This window comes from Neopelma chrysocephalum, unplaced genomic scaffold (genome assembly GCF_003984885.1).
Source record: "Neopelma chrysocephalum unplaced genomic scaffold, ASM398488v2 Primary Assembly neopelma1_179825, whole genome shotgun sequence".
In the NCBI taxonomy this organism is placed as follows: Eukaryota; Metazoa; Chordata; class Aves; order Passeriformes; family Pipridae; genus Neopelma; species Neopelma chrysocephalum.
This window is the reverse complement of record NW_020937575.1, coordinates 35795-38793: the sequence shown is the minus strand read 5'-3', so window position 1 is coordinate 38793 and position 2999 is coordinate 35795. Positions and strand designations below refer to the sequence as shown.

General features: G+C 54.0%; 1 protein-coding gene across 1 annotated transcript in view; it reads right to left on the bottom strand.

Annotated features, from left to right (window-relative positions):
• Nucleotides 1-2999, bottom strand: part of LOC113962451 (zinc finger protein ZIC 2) — a 5063-nt gene extending 2064 nt beyond the window's left edge. Inside the window, exons 1-2 of the mRNA XM_027673207.1 lie at nt 1997-2999; nt 101-264 (exon numbers count right to left, since the gene is read on the bottom strand). Coding sequence (XP_027529008.1) covers nt 101-264; nt 1997-2999 — 1167 coding nt within the window. The remainder of the gene's footprint in view (nt 1-100; nt 265-1996) is intronic.

Here is a 2999-nt window from a genome sequence, read left to right as displayed (position 1 = left end):
AGCCCCTGGGCCCCGCGCCCGCCGCCCACCGCCCCGTCGGGGCGCCCGGCGCGGCGCGGCCGCCCTCCCGCCTCCCGCCGCCTCCTGCGGGGCCGGGTACCTTCATATGTTTCCGCAGGGAGCTGGGGTGCGTGTAGGACTTGTCGCACATCTTGCACAAGTAGGGCTTATCCGAGGTGTGGACGTGCATGTGCTTCTTGCGGTCGCTGCTGTTGGCGAAACGACGGTCACAGCCTTCGAACTCGCACTGGAAGGGCTTCTCCCCTGTAAGAGAGTTGCGCAGCTGCGGGGTGAGCGCGATCGCCCCCACTCAAACCCCGCGCAGCCTCGGGCCAACTTTCCTCCCCTCTTCCCCCCCCTCACCCAGTCACTTCGTCCAGCAGTTTCCCAAAGCAAGAGGCCGGTTCTGTCCCGGTACCTGCAGCGCGGGAGGGCCGCGCTGCTCACTCGTTGTCCCGCAGGGAGGCAACCCCCGTCCCCTATCTGGTTTTCCTACCAAAACACCCGGGGCACCCCCGTCCCGGCATCTTGCCCGATTTTAGTTCGACCAGTGCCAACACACACAGCCAGCCCCGAAAGAGATTGAAGAAGAAAGGCGATGATTAAAAAAAAAAAAAAAAGGGAGCAGCATCGAGACGTTTCACCTCGGTACCAAATCCGCTATCCTGTTAAACTGGAAACCATTACCGACAGATTTAAGGCCGGGCATATTGTTTCGTGTATGGATATTCGAGATAAATGCACATCCGCTGGGAAAACTAAGCGTCTGTAAAATACTTCATCTAATTTTCATAGGGATTCCTCTCACCCGGCTGCCAGGACTCCAAATGCCGGGGAGTAATTTGGAGGTGAGAACTCCACATCCCCCCGCCTTTGGAAGGGGGAAGCATTTAACATTAAATTCCATTAGCACCCAAATTGTTTCTTAAAGACATCCGCTCAGACACAATGACTTCAGTGCGGGCATCTCATGCAAATACATTTCTCAAATTTTAAACCTTGTTAAAGCTCGTCTCGCACCTCGCATCGGGCTTAGCACTTGAGAAAACAATAGGCCTCGAGATTTTTAGCCTTTCTCCGGGTAAATATTTGGAGTGCAAGTCGCTAAAATATTTGGCTGTCTTTTATGAAATAGTCTGGCACAGTTCGAGCCGGCAGGAGTAGTAAATGAATAATAGATGAGGCGGGAGGATGCGTTAATTTTTGTTACCCTTCGGCTCAGGCTCTTTTCCATCGGGAAAGCCAGGGCTCCCTCGACCCTCTTCCACCTGATTGGGGTGGAAGTTTCCAAGCCTCAAATCCTCTGTTCCTTATTACATAATTTAATAAACTGTTGCAAAAACACCTTAAATCACATCGAGTGAGACTTTAAAAACATTTTTTTTTAAATGAGAAAATTTTATTGCCTTGCTCACAGCATTTAAATTTAATGGAAAGCATTCCCAGAAAGGGACTTTTGGCACTTCCAACGGGATTTAGGACTAATGACGGATTTTGCACGTATTTATATAGTTTCTCTCTTTCGGTATGCATACATAAAAGCCGTGCTCACAAGCGCTGAAGTTGTATGCAAATACGTTGCGTATAGCAAATGTATAAGGCGTTTCATGTGGATGGATGGATGGATAGATAAAAAGATAGGTGTCTTCCCGTATTTTAGCAGGACGGCAGAATTTAGTTTGCGCTGTATTCCGCGTTTCTGCGGAAAGATCCCGCTGAGACTCGGCACGAATCTACACCTCTCACCCCGCAAATTAAAACAAATCAGTAAAACATCCTTTCGAAATCTGGGATGGAGGGAAGTGTATTCTGGTGGGGAGGAAACCAAAACAAAAGCAGCCGTGTGATAGTGTGTATATGTGGGAAATTAAACTGGAAGCTTATTTTATCTCTCATCATTTTACATCACTGTCTGAGTCTCTATCAGTTTATACATATATATACATATATAGGCACGGGCAGAGGGGGGAAATCTGCCGAACGAAACCCGAATTACCTGTGTGCGTCCTTTTGTGAATTTTGAGATTTTCTGATCTGGCGAAAACTTTTCCGCAGCCAGGGAAGGGGCAGGGGAAGGGTTTCTCTCCCGTGTGCACTCGGATATGATTGACCAGTTTGTATTTCGCTTTGAAGGGCTTGCCTTCGCGGGGACACTCCTCCCAGTAGCAGACATGGTTGCTCTGCTCGGGTCCCCCAACGTGCTCTACCGAGACGTGGGTGACCAACTCGTGCATGGTGCTGAAAGTTTTATTGCAACTTTTTTTGGGGTTGTTCAGCTGCTCGGGGTCGATCCACTTACAGATGAGCTCTTGCTTGATGCACTGCTGCCGCATGTATCGGAAAAAGGCACCTGGGTGGTGGTGGTGGTGGGCTGCCATGTTCATGCCCATGTTCATATTCATGGGGCCGTACTGGTTGTGCAGCTGAGCCGCCGAGTAAGGGTCAGTCCTGGGGCTGGAAACCTGGCGGTACTGATCCGAGCGGGCGAATACCTCCCCCGGCAAGCCCAGTCGCATCTGTCCGTTGAGGACGTTTTGGGAGGCGTGGGGGCCGTGCTGGTCGTGGATGCCCGGGAAGAGGAGGTGGCTCTGAGCGTCCGTGTGCGGGTGGTGCAGGCTGCCGGCCGCAGGGCCGAAGATGCCGTGCTGTCCGCCGGCCGGCGACGAGTCCCCGAAGCCCCGGCTGCGAAACAAGAAGTCCCGTGTGGAGTTGAAGGGCGCCCCGGAGTAGGAGCCGACATGGGCGGCGTGGGGCCCCAGGGCGGCGGCGGGATAACCGGGCGCCTGCGAGGTGAACGCCGAGCTCTGCCCGGGGGAGAGGTCGTGGGCGCCGGCGTTGAGCTTGAAGGCGCCCATGTGCGCCGCTGCCGAGTCCACGAAGCTGTTCTGCGCCGCCAGGCTCAGCTCCCGGTCCTGCATCTCCGCCGCGGCCGAGTGGTGGTGCCGGGCGAAGGTGCCCACGCCGAGGGCCGGGAACTGCGGACCGGCGTCCAGCAGCAT